A 16,871-nucleotide genomic window follows, 5' to 3' on the forward strand; every position below is an offset into this window, starting at 1 on the left:
CAGCGCTATTGCCACTTTGTCATAGCAGCTAGAAATTTTATTGGAAAAGAAAAAAGCAGCTAAAGATTTAAATGAACTTCAGTAATTCTAGATTTAACTGATTTTAAAAATCTGTTTTACAAATGTCATGGCAAGGCACCAATGATGGCACTTTCCCCCACCCACCCACCCAACTCACCAAGAATGCTTCACTTTTATGGAACTGGAAGGGACCACAAGGGTCATCTAGTCCAACCCCCTACAACTCAGGAACCTAGCAAGGACCCGCTGTCCTCAGAGTGATGCATGAGGATGGGGCAAGCGCTTTGGAGAGCCCTGCATAGCCGCAAGATTCTTGCTGTGTGGGCTGGGAAGCTGTTAATTCACTGTTTCCTAGACCCAGCACCCGATGCAATTGCTTTGATTTGCCTCATGATAGGTCCAGACTTGAATCTGAACTCGTTTCTCCCTGGTCCTATGTCCAACCGTGTACCCACTATAACTCTAACCACAGTGGCTTAATATATCGGAGGACACCATGCCGCCACCACATTTTCCACACAAGGAGTACAGTCTCTGGGGAGTCCTATATGGCTATCCCCAAGTTTTTCCTTGTCCTGAGGTAATTTTCCTCTCCATGATGGGCAGCAGCACCCGGAGAACAGTAGACCAGACTGTGAGGCAACCAACCAGGAATTAATGTCTGGTTAAACTGAAGCAACTCTTGGTGTTCATGATGTTTTAGCAAAATGTTTCAGCATTTGCATGTTAAAGAAATAAAAGAATAAGCTGCCTCCCTCACTACTGGCGGGACATAGGAACGCCTCCATTTTGTGTGGGGAAGGGCCAGAGGGACAAATCACAGTCAACTCTCAAAACCTGGGCTCAATTTCTGTTAAAACACCACAGCACAATTACTCTTCACCTGAAATCTCATGAGTTTCTTCTGTCTACTGAGTGTGAGTACAGATCGAGTAAATGTAAGTTTAATAAAAGAAAACCAGCCATGTGTGTGTGTGGTAATAGAGGTGGTTTTAATTTTTCTAAGAAATACCTCATATGTGTCATCATCAAGAGGGGAGGGGGAAGGGAGCGAATATGGTCTCCCTTATGAAACACACCACATTGATAAATTATTGATTCTTGGGTCAGGAGATGGAACTCCCTGCATAGCTCGGATCTTTCAAGCAGAAGAAAACCGTTGCCATCAGTCCTTGCAATCCACACACTCTTCGGCCCCAAAATTATTGCCAGGGCATTGTGCTGGATCATACTCATTTAGGTTGAAGGCACTGATCCTTCGGTAGTTCAATGGTTGCACAGGACGGTAATTATCCTGCATACGCCGATTTTCTTCTTTGGTGGTAAAAAAGAGCGAGTTGGTGAATTTCTTCACCTAGAAGGGAGAAAAACCGGAGAAATGGGAGGAGGAGGAAGAGAAAAGGAGAGTAGCACATACAAGCTCAGGAAACCCATGCAGCAAAAGGACCAGTGTCAAATGTCTAAAGTCGAACTTGAGTGCCTGGGGATCGAGGTGGCCTTCCGCCATGAAAGCTCTCTCCAAACGACTGTGAAAGGAGACACTGCCTACTGACCTAGAAGTTTCCGTTGCTGTTGCCAAGCCCAGATCTGTAAAGATTCTGTGTGGCCTCCTTGGAAGGTAAACCCTAACTCTAAGGAAAACCTTGTGCAGGAAGGACCCAACCTAGCCCGCTCACCGAAGCATTTCTGGAGATTTTGAGGTGTGCAAAGGAGCTCCCCAGAATCCCTTATAGCACCTCACCAAGGGACTTCACTGGGGACCATGCTCATTCTATGCAGAATGTGGCTCAGCAAGGTCATAGATAATCTGGGCTGCTAGTAAACTGAGTTGACATCCACACTGTACACTTAAAGCGCATGGCTTCCACCAGAGAATCTTGAGGACTAGTCTATTAAAGGGTGCAAATAATTTAGCTCTGCAAGGTGTAAACTACAGCCCCCAGGATTCTTTGGGGGAAGGCGTGTGTTTTTGAATGTGTGTCAAATGTGCTTTAAATCTGTGGTGCGGATGCGCCCCAATATTGCATGAGGCACTGGTGGGGCAGGACACATGAAAGTCTCAAACTAGGACTCCAACTGGGCTCCAGCACCTCACTATCTGTGCTACCTAGCGTCACATTGTTCCTGCCACAAACCTTGCAGGCTGAGGTGTGTTTCTCAAAGGTACCTTCTAAGGGGATGCCCCACTAATTACCTGACAGAGCCCTCAGTCAGCTGGTCTCACAGACCAATCAGGTTCCACCAGGCCCCACAAGGGCAAGGTGTGGAACTAGGAGGCCAACTCTGAGCAGGCCCTGTCTTACTTGTATGAGGAGGATCCTGTCAGGCTAAAACACCTGCTCCTCTTCCTCTACATTGTTCCCTTTGGAGTTTGACCCCCTGCCTTTCTATCTTGGGTTACACTCTCAACCTTTGGCTCTTCTGATGCCTGAGTCCTCGACCCTTTCCTACCTATCAAAATGAGAGCTGACTTCTCAAGGAAACCTGATTGCTTGGGGCTGGAACTCCTTACGGACCCTGAAATATTGTGTCCCTTTTGCAAGGGACTTTGGGATAGTACCATCTGATTTTACATCCTTATGAACTAACTAACTGATCACCTTCCACAACGATCTACGAAATATAATAAAAACAGCAAAAATGGTTAAGCAGCAGCATTAAAAAACCAACAACCCAGAAATGAGTTTAAAAACTATATGGAATGGACAGCCACGGCAGAGACCTATTCGCCCAGCTGCGAAAGCTTGTTGAAACAGAAACAGCCTCATCTTTCCCCCCAGAAAGTGCATATAATGGGCACCTGCTTCATGTCAACAGAGGACTTTGTTCCACAGAGGAGGGGCTGCCACAAATAAAACCCTGCTCCAAGTTATTGTGGAACAGGCATCTAATTCCTTTGGGACTTGAAAGAGAAATTCTCCTGCAGCATGCAGTGACCTATTTGGGGTCGGGGATCTGAATGTGAGGGTGTTGTTTGTGGCGGTGACCTTGTGATCCATGTCTGTTTCCTAAGAACCCACGAATCAAAATGCCAAGGCCTCAGTCCGCTCTGACCCCAGCAGGCTCCATTCAGTGAACCTAATGATTCAATCCCTCCAGCTGCCGCCACCCCCACCCTTCCTCAAAGAATAGATGACACCCACTCACCACATAGGGATGCACCTTGATGACATTAGGAAAGACAAACCAGGTCACAGCTTCAGAGCAGTTGGGAGTGGTGAGGGAGCCCTGGTAGCGGTAATACTTGTCCGTAATTTTAACGGTGTCTCTACCTCCTGGTCTCAATAAGTCCGAAAGAGAAAATTCCCCATTCAGTGGCACAGAGTCACCTGTGGAAAGACAAGAAAGGTCAGAGGCCTGGTAGAAAGAAAGATCCATTCATTTTCTAAGAAGTGGAGGCAGGGTGGCGGAATGGGGGAACCTCACCTTTTTCTGGGATTCTGCGCAGGCTACTAGCCAGAAAATTCCATACACCATCAAAAGGAGCCTCAAAGGACTTCTACGGGGACAAGAAAGGTAATGGCATTCGTTACAGGAAATTATCTCTATAAGCTTCTTGTCCTCCTCCATTCCAGAGGGCTGAGCTCTAAGCAGCCCACAACAGCCCCCAGGGGGTTCAGGGGCTCCTGTACCAACCCAGCCTTTGACTGCACAAGCATGGGCCACTCTGTGCTGTTCCTCACCTGTATGAAGAATCCCAGGACAACGAATCCCTGTGGGTCCTTCGCCGCTTCTTGGGCGCTTATGCCATTTTTAGTGTGGACGACGTGGAGCTGGTGCAACAGAAGGGAAAAGAAAGGGAAGGGAAAGTGAGAATGGTGTTTCTAAATTACACCAGAGTAAGAGCGGGAGTAAGATTCTTGGATTTAGTTCAGTGGGTAACAGTGAGCTATCTTGCTGGCCGCTCTGGATAAGAGGGTGCAAGACTAGACTAGATGGGTCTTTGGTTCAATCCATCAGGGCTCTACTGAGTGCAAAGCAGATTCCCTACGGCTGAGCCACACGCCTTCCATGTAAACTCAGGCATCCTTGGAGTGCTGTTGCTCCCTTTGGAGACGCGAGCTATGATTAGCAGTTGTGCTGCCTCCTCTAGGAGTCAGTCTGCTCCCAAAGTGCTCTGCTTGCATATTTGGCGTGGGTTTGAAAGCAGCACCAGATACAACCCCATAAATCTCCAGGATGCTCTCTCATCCAAAAGCAACTAAACTCTGCATTGCCCATAGATTTATCACTGCTGTCAAGATCACTTACAGCTGGTTATTGTATTGTATCCTCCTTTTCAGAAAAGCAATAGATTGTCCCAAGCCCTTGAAAAATAAGTAGCTATGTGTATTTTTTTAATCTGGCTGTTGTGTTCTGTAAGAGCTCCTTCAGATTATCAGAGCATTCATCCCTATTTGCTTGCATCAGTTAAACTATGCCCGGTCTTTTATTGAGCATGATTTCTGATTTGTTTACGGGGTGGTTTGATGATAATGAGTGTTCATCCTGCAACTTGATTTCCTTGTGAGGTGTTTACATGCCTTCCCCTTAATCATTGGTTCATCCTACACTTTTCAATGCATTCCCTGTCACATCCCAAAGTACAAAACATCTGCTGGAAAGGGATTTGCTGTGTTAAAATGACAAAGTGTTGCTTTAATCCACTGTGCAAACCTAAACTTCACTTGAATCCCTCCTGCAGCCCAAAGTAAGGTTACCAGACATCCCCGTTTCCCGGGGACAGCCCCCAGATTTACAAATCAGTTCCCTGACAAAATCCACTGAATTCGACTGAAGTTGAAAAGTGACCCCGGATTCGTTGAAAAAAACCTGATAACCTTAACCCAAAGGCACCCTTACTCCCCCAGCTAGCCTAGGAGCTGTGACATCATATGTTTGCAAGCATGCTGTCTGCTGAAGAGGAAGGTCTGCCCTGGAATGTTTGCCTTTTTTGCTCAGTGTTTCTCAGAATTGGAGAGGGAGATACAGTATATAAACAAGCGAGAGCCCAGAGTTTCCAGGAGCCTTAATTGCAGCCTCAGTGGAATTCTTAAAAAGTGAGGAAGTGTGGGTTAACCTTTGCTTGATGCAACATTGCATAACTTCCCTGCAACCTAATCAAAATGAACGCTCATCAATAAACAGCCAATATCATCTAACCTCCCCACGAACTTAGTGGAAACAATTCAAGACGAAGGCTCAATAAACAAGCCATATGGCAGTGGCAGACCTTGGGGGTCTCAATTTTCAGTGACACCCTGTGCGACGTCAAAATTCAGTGACCCTTCACCTCTCGTGCTCCATTCTAAATCATAGCTGCAGCGTCCCCTGCAGCATCTCTGAGGCTCCGTGCCCAAACCAGTCTGCATCTGAAAGTGGCCAAGATCTAAATGGAAGGAGCATCTCCACCTCCATCGTTCTGCCCGGACACTGAGGTCCAGCGCTGAGGGCCTTCTGATGGTTCCCTCGCTGCGAGAAGCCAAATTACAGGGAACCAGGCAGAGGGCCTTCTCGGTAGTGGCACCCGCCCTGTGGAACGTCCTCCCACCAGATGTCAAAGAGAAAAATAACTACCAAACTTTTAGAAGACATCTGAAGGCAGCCCTGTTTAGGAAAGCTTTTAACGTTTAATAGGTTACTGTATTTTAGTGTTTTGTCGGAAACTGCCCAGAGTGGCTGGGGAAACCCAGCCAGATGGGCGGGGTATAAATTTATTATTATTATTATTATTATTATTATTATTATTATTATTATTAAGAAGAAAGGACAGCCTGAACACCAGAGAGCAGAAAATGACATTTACAGGTCCAGGGCAGCAGAACAATAATATTTGGGCTAAAATGCTCAGCTGTTGCGGACTGCAGCTCCCATAAGCCCAAGCCAGAATGGTCTACTGTGGGGGTTGATGGGAGTTGTAGTCCACAAATGTCCGCAGGGCACCATCAGGCTGGCTACCCTAGTCTGCCCAATTGTTGCTCACTCTCATCGCTGCTTCCCCTGCTCTTCCAGATGGCTCACCTCCATTGAGTAGTGCTGGCCATTAATGGCATGTTCTGAGCCTGCATGGTGGTTGGTGCCGAAGTGGAAGTGGAAGGACTTCAGGTGGTACTTGGCTGGGAGGCTGGGGCTGGAAACGGTGGCTCCTTCCTTCATCTCAACATCAGCTGCAGTGGATCCAAGAAACAAAGCAAGCCTTGAGTTGCGATGACTCCTTTGATTTTAAAAAAGAATAATAACGTTTCCAGGATTCCCACCACCAGCGAGGCAAAATGCTGAAGCAGAGTTGGCACCGGGGCTGGTCCATTGTTAAAAGAGGGCTCACGTAGTCAGAACGGTGTGCTCAGAAAAGATCAGACTAGGTGGCTGTGTGTGTGGTATATACATTTAAAACACATTTCCACTCCCCAAGAATCCTGGGAGCTGTAGTTTGCAAAGGGTGCTGGGAATTCATAGAATCATAGGATTGTAGAGTTGGAAGGGACCCAAATGGCCTTCTAGTCCAACCCCCTGCAATGCAGTAATAAATTGTAGTTCAGAATTGTAGTTCTGTAAAGGTTAAGCTACAGTTCCCAGGATTCTTGAAGGATGCACATTAAATGTATTCTGTGTATGCATGTGATGTTTGGGAAGGCAGGTCTGTTAGGGAGTCATTCATCCAGAAACAGGGAAAAGATTCCAGAACGGTCGTATATAAGTGGGAGTGGCACTCTGAGCACACGCAGCTTCAGCTGGAAGTGCCAGTCAAAGGAGAACTTTCGTTTTCGCTTTTTGCAGACGACTGACCAACAAATGTTGTCTGCAAACTGATGTGTCATGACTGCCGATAGATTGTGTCTGCCTAGGTCGTTCCTAAAGAGAAAGAGGGACTAAAACTTAAGTATGCCGTTAGAGCTATTGCTATAAAGATTGTAAATAGTGCTACCGTGATGCATTTATGACCAGTCAAGCAGTAAAACACTTGACTGAGTTTCACAGCGTCTGTGAGTGTTTCATCGCAAAGTGTAACTTCACTTGCTGACCACTGCTTTCAGAAACGCTGCTAAATGGACGAAAGCTGCTAACGAGATGCCTACACATGAGTATTCTCATGCAGCAAAAGTGTGATGGACTGTGACCTTTAATGAGGTCTCCACTGAATATCTAAAATCAGGGGCAGGGGAACTTTCTAGCCAGCAATCTAGATCTTTCTGTCTCCACCACTCCATCAGCCAACTCTGCCATCATAATGACATCTGGTGATTGACAAGTGGGTGATACCACCCACCTGCCAAAGTTTGCCTGCGGGAGGGGAGATAGTAACCGTGCAGGATTTAGGTAAGCAAACAAGCAGGATTGAACTCCAAATGCATCAGCTGATAGGCATGGGGTTCAGTCCTTTCTGTAGGACTTAGGGATGGGAAAGAATTCTCCCCCTCCCCCAAACAGCCAATCCAGTCATATGTCAGTTGTGGGACTGGTAGACATCAGGGGCATGGCAGGTGGGTGTGATTAAGAGAAAATAGCCTTGCGGACCAAATGGGCAGGGAGCTGACAGGCCAAGTGTGGCCTCTGGCCAAGAATTCTCCACTACTGCCTAAAATGTATTTTGGAAGGGTGCAATTTGGAGGGACGAAGTGGTGGGGGGGGACGAGTGAGCTTATCCTTTCCTCCCATCCACCACTCTCCTCGCTCCGCTGCTTTCCCCCCTCCCCCTCCCCCAGCTTGGTTTTGCTCTGTGTTGATAGGACAGTCTAGTTCTGCAGCGGCTTCAGTAGTTCTGTGACGTCTTTCGATTTAGGAAATCATCAAAGCTAATTTTTCAAGTCTCCTGAATTTGTAGTTGTGCATTTGCTGATGCAGTGATCCTATGAAGGGCCAAACTCCTCTTCTTGGCAAATGGTTTTATCTGCCTCTTAGATTATGTACAGACGGTTTAATAACACCAGTTGTTCGCTGCCCTTTAACTGATGGCAGGCTATAAAGAAGAGCAACAGGAACCTCTGTACGTCATAGACAGAGTACATGTCAACTTCTCTCTCCCTGGAGCCAGTTTACCTACCAGATTTTCCTTACCCAATATATTCTTGCTCAACCCCTTCGATATGAAGCACTGGCCATGTTACTAGATGCTGAATGACACCCATTCTGCACTTGTGAGGAATCTATATTTTAGTGTGGCAGCCCCCACACTTGCGAGCACCCTGACTACAGTGGTACCTCAGGTTAAGTACTTAATTCATTTCGGAGGTCCGTTCTTAACCTGAAATTGTTCTTAACCTGGAGCACCACTTTAGCTAATGGGGCCTCCTGCTGCCGCCGCGCCACTACAGCACGATTTCTGTTCTCATCCTGAAGCAAAGTTCTTAACCCGAAGTACTATTTCTGGGTTAGCGGAGTGTGTAACCTGAAGCGTATGTAACCCGAGGTACCACTGTATTGACAGCAGGCAGGCGCTGTCACTGTACACGTTTTGGAAAATGCTAAAACCTTTTTCCATTTAGACAAGACTACCCAGATATGTGGGGATGCGGGTGGCGCTGTGGTCTAAACCACTGAGCCTCTTGGGCCTGCCAATCGGAAGGTCAGTGGTTCAAATCCCTGCGATGGGGTGAGCTCCTGTTGCTTGGTCCCAGCTCTTGCCAACCTAGCAGTTCGAAAGCACACCAAAAGTACAAGTAGATCAATAGGTTCCGCTCTGGTGGGAAGGTAAACAGTGTTTCCATGCGCTGCTCTGGTGTCAGTGTTCCTTTACGCCAGAAGCGGCTTAGTCATGCTGGCCACATGACCTGGAAAAACTGTCTGCGGAGCAGACAAATGATGGCTTCCTCAGCCTGTAAAGCGAGATGAGTGCCACAACCCCAGAGTCGTTCAAGACTGGACTTAACTGTCAGGGGTCCCTTTACATTTACCTTTTTACCTTTTTACCCAGATATGTAGAATGCCGCCATGCATTTTAAAATCTGTTTTCATCTTATCGTTGCTTTAAAAGACTTGGCGGAGCCCATTTAACCGGTGGCAGCAACCTTCCAATCCACCACCCTCCAGATGTCTGGGATCCCCACTCCCATCAGCCCAACAACTTGGCCAATAGTCAGTGATGATGGAAGCTGTAGTCTAGCAATGCCACTATCTGGGTCTCCCCACTGTGTTGAAGCATAGCTGTGAAGCCACCAGCTCCCATGGAGACACAGAGAATAACGCGCCTGCGGTCAGAGTCCCAATTTCAAGATCCCTCCCAATGCCTTTCACATCGCCCGCCGTTGCTCAAGGCGCCTATACTTACGGTAGTCCCCTTTGTTCAAAAGCTCTCTTGGCCTCCAGCGGTCCTCATAGCCGGACAATGTCAAGGGACCCAGACAGGAATCAGGCTGTGTATACGTGGTGACAATGTTGATGGGAGACTGCTTCTTGCCATTGCACTGGCCCAGGCGTTTCCATGTAAGGGGGCCTAGGGAGAGGGAGGCAGAAGCAGGTGTGGAGCCAGCGAGGAAGAGGAGGAGCCCAAGGCAAAACTGAGTATTGCCTTCCCATTGGACAAGACAGCTTATCGAAGCAGAAAGGGTGACTGTTGGCCTTCCAATACCATATAGACACGCACTCTATTGATTAATCTGGGAGTCACAACCTGATCCTGCACACCCAGTCTTCCACAGCAACCAGCATCCATACTCCAACCATAATTGTGTACTGAAGTTGCAAGGATGGGGAAAAATTTGCTCTTCTGGGAATTGGGAATGGGGAAGAGTATCATTCTAAGGAAGGGCTGGGGAACTGGTTTTAACCTCAGGTTGAAGGTGTCACTAAAACAAAAACATTTTCTTCCTGCATCCTAGCAGGAGTTTCTGGAATCCTGCCAAACTGAGCAGGGTTTGACCCCCCCCCCCCACTTGTCGGCTGACGAGCAAGGGGTTAAATCCAGCTGCTCTGGTTGTGCACACCTCTTCGCTGCTGGAACAAGATTTAACCCCGCCCCCCTGAGAAGGTGTCCTCCCACCCATGCAGGATTTAACCCCGCCCTCTCAAGTGACGTCAGCTGGTGGGCGGTTGGGAAGATGGCTTTGTGGGTCAAACTCCAGCTTCTGGCCGGCAAGGATTGGCCAGTGGGCTGGAGGTTCCCCATTCCTGGCCTAAACACTAATTTGGATTGAACAACTGCTCAAATTCCTACCCATTTGTCCCACTTCAATATGGAAAACTTGGAACTGCCAGTAAGGAACCAGGAACCAATTTCAAACTGGCATTATTGGATTGGTGGCCTAGTTTGTGCTGAGGCCTCTTTCAGGCTGAATGTGGCTCAGCCCAGTTTCCTGCCTAGCAGATTAAACAGGCTGCTCTGTGGGCATGAGAGCTTGAAGCCCCATTAGAGAAGCCTGCTACCCTTTCTGTGCCTCAGTGATCGAACCGCACTACTGGAGAGAAATAGTCTTTACTTCTTACACTGGGAGATACTGAGCTTGTGGATGAAACCAAGGAATGCTGTTTTGCTTACCACAGCTTGGCTTGTCATAGCACCATTTTTCTGTAGGAGAAAGAGAGACGTGTTAGCAGATGGGAGTCTGTAGAGAAAAGAAACCCGATAACACATTACTGAAAAAGAACAGAGGTTTTGTCTTTCTCAGTGTAAGCCTTATACTTAGCAGAAAGACATTCAACCAGGCACACAGAGAGGAAAACTCCCTCAGAACTACACAGCCAATCAGAGTATGTGCTAAGCAACACCTCCACCCATCACCTTCTTGGCTAGTTGGCTTTAACATTATATAATTGACCCTTAAACTACAAAATGAATGACCCCTGCACTTCACACAAGGAGGACAGAAAGTTTGTATTATATTAGAGACTTGAGAATATTGCACACACATCTTTCTGTCTTATTTCCGTCCATAAGGCAAGAGAAGACCGGGGCTGTCTATAGTTGCCACTGTTTGAAGTGAAAGCAGCTCAGCTTCACCCAACTTTCTGGCCCCCATTACAGCCATTTCTTACCTCTGCTTTTCCTGCTCTACACACAGAGACAGGGGAGGATGGGGAAGAAATTCATTTGGTTAGGATTATTTTCTGAAACCCCACCCCCCTTAATTGCATTTTCCATAATAGTAAGTGAGCTGAAACACAACTAGCTTTCTACATTCACACCTCTCTGAATTTTGTAATGCAATTCTCCAGCCAAATAATGTGGAGAAAAATGAGTATGTTGGGGAGAAAGCATGGATCAAAATGCATCAGTTTCCTGTCCTTTCTCTGGTTTAACATGAGATGATAAGATTGCAGAACCCAGTAAATCCCCAAGGACTGATGCAACACTTTCTTCCACGAAACTAATCCGAAACTCTGGCCCCATGAGCCAAAGAAATGGGCCCTGAACTCTGTGAACCTTCAGTCTCCGACCAGAGACCCGTTCACAACACATCCACACCAAACATTTAAAGTACTCTGATATCACTTCCCCCAAAGAATTCTGGGAGAATTCAGTCATGGCCTCCCCCAAAGAATTCTGGGAGCTGTGGTTTGTTATGCATAATGAGAGTCACAAGGAGGCCCCTTATTCTGAGCTACAATTCTCAGAGGGGTTTAACCATCAAATCCTTCTTCCCGGGGAATTCTGCGCTCCAGAATTTACCGTTGCACTGTGCCGCAGAGGCTTACCTTCACAGCTAACATAGGATCCTCCCAAGAGCAGCAACATCAATAGATGTGTGATTGGTTTCAGCGTGGGAGCCATGATTGCTACCTGCGCACAGAGGGCATGTTAGCAAAAGACTTCTCCCACTCAGCCTGGTCCAACCCTCATCACCAAAGCAGTGCATGCGCCAGCCCCGTTCACAGTCACTTTCCTCGGCTATGTGATCAGTGTCGCAATTTAGCATAAGAGCAGCCCTACTGGATGAGGCCCAAGGTCCACCTAGTCCAGCATCTTGTTCTTAAAATGGCCAACCAGATGCCTCTGGGAAGCCCAGAAATGCAACAGGACCTCTCCCTCCCCACGTGTGATTCCTAGTGGCTGGTAGGCAGAGGCACAACATCTTCAATAGTGGAGGGGGAGCACTGTCCAGGGGTGGACTTTGGCTTCTCGAATTTCAGTGGCGCCCTGCGTGACACTAAAACTCAGGACCCTCTGCACCCCACCTGCCTCTCACGCTCCCTTCTACATCATTGTTGTTGTGCTAGCATCCAGTGCAACCGCAACAGTTGTGCCATCCCAAATCCACCTCTGCCTTGTCTGCCTCCACTTGGAATTTTCAGAACTCTGATGCCCAACTAGGAGCCAGCTTATCTAAGGCAGAACAATTGTCTTAGATCGACACCAGCCCATGCATGAAGTCTCTCATCCATTTACTTATCACCAGGATCTCCTATGTGCTAATTAGCTCAACAGCAATTAACTTCAAATTTCACAACATCAAATTTTGAATGCGGAAGGTTAAAGGGAACAAAAGGCATTCGCGTAATATTTCCATATGCCCTTACGCAACTTGGAGCGGCCTGAGGAGAAGTTTGGGTAGGATCCTTGTTGAGTGATCAGCCTGGGTGCTCCTGGCTGATCAGGGGATCACAGAGCTGCTATATTATTATTATTATTATTATTATTATTATTATTATTATTATTACTATTATTACTAGATTTTCAGCCATGATTGGTTCCCAAAGTGACCTACAGCAATTAAACAACATATAAGAAGATACCAAGGCTGGATCTAGACACATCAAAGATGCTTTTCAGTTTAAAGCGTTGTAAATTGAAACAGGGAAAAACGGGACTCCACGTTGCCATCTTGGTGGCACAACGTTATATTGCACATGCAATGTACCGTATTTTTTGCTCTATAAGACTCACTTTTTCCCTCCTAAAAAGTAAGGGGAAATGTTTGTGCGTCTTATGGAGCGAATGCAGGCTGCACAGCTATCCCAGAAGCCAGAACAGCAAGAGGGATTGCTGCTTTCACTGCATAGCGATCCCTCTTGGTGTTCTGGCTTCTGAGATTCAGAATTTTTTTTTTCTTGTTTTCCTCCTCCAAAACTAGGTGCGTCTTGTGGTCTGGTGCATCTTATAGAGTGAAAAATACAGTATATAAATCACTTTAGAGCTGAGTCCCCAGTATAAAATATTGAGAGCACATTGAGTACAGAACCATAGGAAGGGACCCTGAGCATAGTATTTTACTGTGTATAGTATTTTACTCTGACACTGTCAATTAATGGCATTATCTAGGTTCCAGGAGCCTTCCTCCAGAAGGAAGGTGGAGGGAGGAGATGCGGAGAGAGTCAAGGCTTGGCTGGAGCTGAAGAAGGAATCTCACAAGAGCAACCTCTTCATTGATCTACACCAAGAATGGGGAACCTGCAACCCTCCAGAAATGTTGCTGGACTTTAACTGTCATAATCCCCAACCATTAATTACACTGACTGGGGCTGATGGGAGTTGGAGTTGGACGGTGACTGGAGGGACACAGGCGTCCCATCCCTCATCTACAGTCCTGTATGGCTTCTAGTCAGAGAAAAGCATTTGGAAGGAACCAAAAGGTCCTCCCGTCTGGCCCTACACTTACCCAAGGGCAGCAGCGTAATATACCCACCCACAACACACACGCAACCAGGCTGTGCAAGCTTCTAGACCCCATTGTGCCACAAGCTGAAAGCTGGGGACTGAAGAGAGGCACAGACCAGGAGATCACATTATGACAGACAACAGAGGAGGAGGAATTAGCAACACACACACATCCTGCGGATCCTAGAGATTCTCCTGCCCTTGATCTCTACTCCAGGAGAATGCCTCCCCGTTCTTACCTTCTGTACCAGAGTCGCCCTGCGTTGTTGCCGAATCCTCTGGGAGTTGCTTCTTTCCAGAGATGTACTACTTCAATTATGGGCCCCTCCCCACGGAGGAGGGGAGCAGTGGATGAGAAAGATGGGTTACCCAAGGGTGGCAATTTGACACACCCTGTAGCACAAGAGATACCTAGTTGAGGACAAGACAGATAGGCACTCAAGAGGAGATGCCAAGTGCGGTGATGAACAGGTTGACAATGTACTCTATGTGCACTTTGCATACGACAAGGAAGTCATCATATATAAAATTAGGTGGCTGGTCATCTGATTTTTTAATTGAGAAATCTCTCTCGAAATCTCTCTCTCTCTCTCTGACATGTCATCTTTGACGTTTTGTTTTTAATTAGTTTGAGACTTCAGAATATAGAACATTCCCTATCAGGGTCATCTGCTTGGTGCAGGTGCGATCTGTTCCATTATCAGCAAGTGGGAAAGTGCTGGTATTAGGAAGGATGGTCCTGCTTTACCATGAAGTATCGTGAAGCAGCGGGACGCGGGTGGCACTGTGGGTTAAACCACAGAGCCTAGGGCTTGCCCATCAGAAGGTCGGCAGTTTGAATCCCTGGGACGGGGTGAGCGCCCATTGCTCTGTCCCAGCTCCTGCCAACCTAGCAGTTCGAAAGCATGTCAAAGTGCAAGTAGATAAATAGGTACCGCTCCAGTGGGAAGGTAAACGGCGTTTCCGTGCACTGCTCTGGTTCACCAGAAGTGGCTTAGTCATGCTGACCACATGACCCAGAAGCTGTATGCCGGCTCCCTTGGCCAATAAAGTGAGATGAGCACCACAACCCCAGAGTCGGTCACGACTGGACCTAATGGTCAGGGGTCCCTTTACCTTTACCTATCGTGAAGCAGCAGTTTGGGGCAACAGGAGACTCCATTTCCCTACTCTCCTTCGCCCTTTTCAGTTTGAAGCAGCAGGGTCTGTTTAGCTTTTTATACTTGGGCGGTTTGACGTTTTGAGATATGTTAAAGGACTATTTGTTCTCCGTTTTTTAAACCAAAGTCGGCTCGGGTGCATTAAGCACTCTTTAAAGTGCCATTGAATGGCTGAGACAGGGCCATACCTCTGAGGTCAGAGCATCTGCGCCGCATACAGAAGGCCCCAGATTCAATCCCTGGTGTCTCCAGGCAGGGCTGGAAAAGATCCCTGCCTGAAATCCTGGAGATCCACTAGCTAGTCAGTGCAAACAATCCTGACCTAGACAGACCGGTAGTCTGACTTTGTATAAAGGTAGCTTATTATGTAGGAGAGACTGGAACAAGGGCAGAAGTTGGGCCTACAGTGAGCTACGGCAGCTGCCTCAGGCACAAAGACAGATCTGGAGATCTTTAAAGACAGTGGAGGAGAACGTGATACACTGGTTAGAGGGTTGGATCAGGCCCTGGAAAGCCAGGGCTCAAATCCCCACTCAGCCACAAAGCTCACTGGGATGACCTTGGGCCAGTCACTGCCTCTCAGCCCAATCTACCTCACAGGGTTGTTGTGGGGACAGAATGGGGAGGAGAAGTTTTGCATGGCACCTTGAGCTTCTTGGAGGAAAGGCGGACTATAAAGGGATGAATGAATGAATGAATGAATGAGCAGAGCCTGTTGGATCAGGCCGATAGCCGATCAAGCTCAGCATCCAGTGGCCAAGCAGATGCCCACGGGAAAACTGCAAGCAGCACCCCTGGCACAACAGCACCCTCTTCACTCCTCAGTTCCCAGCAAGTGGTATTCAGAAACAGGCTGCTTCTGACAGCGGAGGTAAAGACAGAAATGTCTGACCCATAGGGCACAGGGAAGCAAGCAATTGAGGTAGGAAACCCAAATGGTTCTCTGTGGGTTGACGTTTGTTCCAATCCAGTAGTAAACCGTGTGTTTTCCTGGGGGAAGCAGCGGGACAAAAGAAATCCCTCTCGGGCTCATGCCTAGCAATCACAAGACAAAAGAAGAAGAAATCAGGGGACAAAGGGAAGTGTGGATGAGCCCTAATTAATTTATTATCTGTCGGCTTTTTGGTGCTTGCTAAAGGCGCTCCTCTTTCGAGCAAGCCTTCCAAAGGGAGATCTTTATGCCAGATGCTATCTGTATTGGGTTTGAATTAATTTTATATATGCACTATTGTTGTCTTAAACTCTCTCTGTGTGTGTGTGTGTGTGTGAGAGAGAGAGAGAGAGAGAGAGAGAGAGAGAGAGAGAGAGAGAGAAAGAAAGAAAGAAAGAAAGAAAGAAAGAAAGAAAGAAAGAAAGAAAGAAAATGAGTGAATCAGTGTGTATCTCATCAGCAAGTCCCAGGGCAGGTTACAGCCATTTAAAACTCAGAACTAAACATTTAAATATGCCCCTTCCCTATGCCCTTTGCATCTTGCCCACTATTTCAGACGATAACAGACATTGTGGCTTTGTTTCCCTTCCCTGCTTCTCTTAAAAAACCAGCACTTGACAACCAGAGGAAACTCCAGGGCCACCTGTTTAAAACAAAAGGCAGAACCCCAAAACCTCAGGGCACCATCAAGCTAAGCCTCCTCATTATGCTTTAATAACCGGGACTTTACGGGAAACATTGGCGGAGAGAATGCAACCCCAAATACGTCCTCAAGTGCAAACGACCCACACAAACACTCAGTGTTTGCACACAGTGGCAATTCTACAGCAGAGTACCCAAGGAGGAAGGAATCTTTCCTGGATAAGGTTGTGTTGTGCCATTCCTGGCAGTTGCAAAGGCTTATTGCCAGGGATTATGAAGGATTAGACCTTGGAACCAGCTTCCTATGCTCAGGGCACCAACGTGAAATACAAGAATTTGAGCGTGTGCTGTGTCTTTCCCATATGCATCCCATGCCATCCACACCATTAGGCAAAGTGAGGACCCACCTCAGGTCAAGCTGAGAGCCAGTGGTGGGTCCCAACACACCCACTGAAGCCCAGTGATCTGGAGGAAAACAAGACCCCCACATGTTAGAGGGTACGACTTTCCCATAGACATGAACCCCACTATTTTCAGTGTCCTTCCATTTCTATTTCCCAGTCTTAAATTCAGTTCACATTTCCACATCAGCTTGCGAATGCATTTTTAA

At 47.3% G+C, this 16,871-nt stretch overlaps 1 protein-coding gene across 1 annotated transcript; it reads right to left on the reverse strand.

Moving 5' to 3' along the window:
• Window positions 1–990: 990 nt before the first annotated feature.
• On the reverse strand, window positions 991–13,921 carry LOC310748438 (carbonic anhydrase 4-like). Its single transcript, XM_083584239.1, has 9 exons — window positions 13,768–13,921; window positions 11,629–11,713; window positions 10,472–10,501; window positions 9,266–9,430; window positions 6,022–6,167; window positions 3,705–3,794; window positions 3,448–3,520; window positions 3,169–3,350; window positions 991–1,375 (listed from the first exon to the last, which is right to left on the reverse strand). The coding sequence occupies exons 2-9, from the start codon at window positions 11,702–11,704 to the stop codon at window positions 1,187–1,189; spliced, it is 951 nt and encodes a 316-aa protein (XP_083440365.1). The 5' UTR covers window positions 11,705–11,713; window positions 13,768–13,921; the 3' UTR covers window positions 991–1,186.
• Between the last annotated feature and the right edge of the window lie 2,950 nt (window positions 13,922–16,871).

The sequence above is a fragment of the Podarcis filfolensis genome (genome assembly GCF_964270895.1).
Source record: "Podarcis filfolensis genome assembly, chromosome: 13".
NCBI classification, from domain to species: Eukaryota; Metazoa; Chordata; class Lepidosauria; order Squamata; family Lacertidae; genus Podarcis; species Podarcis filfolensis.

What these genes read in the sequence shown, in the direction of transcription:
- LOC310748438 (XM_083584239.1), bottom strand. Translation starts at nt 11,704, where the DNA reads ATGGCTCCCACGCTGAAACCAATCACACATCTATTGATGTTGCTGCTC. An exon ending in ATCCTATGTTAGCTGTGAAG is followed by an intron (nt 10,502 to 11,628) that starts GTAAGCCTCTGC and finishes TTTCTCCTACAG; the next exon opens with AAAAATGGTGCTATGACAAG. An exon ending in GCGCAGAATCCCAGAAAAAG is followed by an intron (nt 3,351 to 3,447) that starts GTGAGGTTCCCC and finishes GTCTTTCCACAG; the next exon opens with GTGACTCTGTGCCACTGAAT.